The sequence below is a fragment of the Perkinsus marinus genome, assembly GCF_000006405.1.
Source record: "Perkinsus marinus ATCC 50983 genomic scaffold scf_1104296974686, whole genome shotgun sequence".
NCBI classification, from domain to species: domain Eukaryota; phylum Perkinsozoa; order Perkinsida; family Perkinsidae; genus Perkinsus; species Perkinsus marinus.
In genome coordinates this window covers 1-996 of record NW_003201025.1, presented here as the reverse complement: position 1 = coordinate 996, position 996 = coordinate 1, and the positions used below count along the sequence as shown (strand labels likewise).

The 996-nt window shown below is 48.6% G+C and overlaps 1 protein-coding gene across 1 annotated transcript; it reads left to right on the top strand.

Annotated features, from left to right (window-relative positions):
* Positions 1-464: 464 nt before the first annotated feature.
* Positions 465-784, top strand: Pmar_PMAR028896 (hypothetical protein; the record flags this gene model as incomplete). Its single annotated transcript, XM_002765791.1, has 2 exons — positions 465-596; positions 695-784. 2 exons carry the CDS (start codon positions 465-467, stop codon positions 782-784), a joined length of 222 nt encoding a protein of 73 aa, XP_002765837.1.
* Between the last annotated feature and the right edge of the window lie 212 nt (positions 785-996).

The window sequence follows — 996 nt, the reverse complement described above, 5'->3', positions numbered from 1 at the left end:
CCAGGTTAAAATTATTCTATGATTCATCCTCATGACCCCTGCCTTGATGAATAGGTCATTGAGCAGCTTTTGGGACTCTGATCCGGACTTCACACTCGAGAACTTCATACGGGAGGATAATAAGACCGGAGGAGCGCCAGCATGACTCCAACGTCCCGAGGTGATGCTCATATCATGACAGGTTCTTGGACGACGTGCTGTTGGTAAACTTGATGAGAATTACAAGAAAGAAGTCGACTGGGGGACTGACTGGGGTGATAGGTGCGCCGTCCACCTAAGCAGTATAGTTCATGTCCAGTGGGGATTAGCGACTTCTCTCTGGACGATCTCTTCGATCTCGGCGACGATGATGAAGATCAAGTTGAAGTTCAAGGCAAAGAGGGAGGCTAGTTTTAAGAATGCCAAAGCGGAGGAAATCACACACCTGAGAGTCAAAGTAACCGCCGCGGCTCTGCGTAACGACGATGTGCCGTAGACCCTTGGGACAGGTGAAAGGGAAGGCTAAGGTGAAGGTGGCCATCGATTTGAACGCTGATGGGACTACAAGGGAGAGTTGGAGTTCAAAGTCCGCTGTCAAGAAGGTTTACTATACACTTGTAAGTCCTCTGCTGGTGGTCGATGATATACTTTACACTGCATATTACTCTCAGCTCGGTTCCGTAAGGCGTTTTGAGTCCCTCTTTGCTGCCCTCAGACTATCAATGGTGTAGAGTTCCCGGTGGAAGTGAATAATCATAAGTGGCAGAATTGGGGTCGAGACTGGGACATCCCTGGGATGTCCTAGGCCACCTATGATGCCAAATTCGGCACTGATGTAGTTTTCGTCGATACCAAATGTTTAGAAGCCCCAACGGCTGATGTAAGCGTCTCTTCCATGAGCAAATGAATGTCATTGATTGCATTGTTTTCAGTTATTGACGATCGGATTCGCGATGCCCTATTTCATGCATCCCTCGAGCTACTTGGCTCGGACTCATAGTGCGGCTCAAACCTATG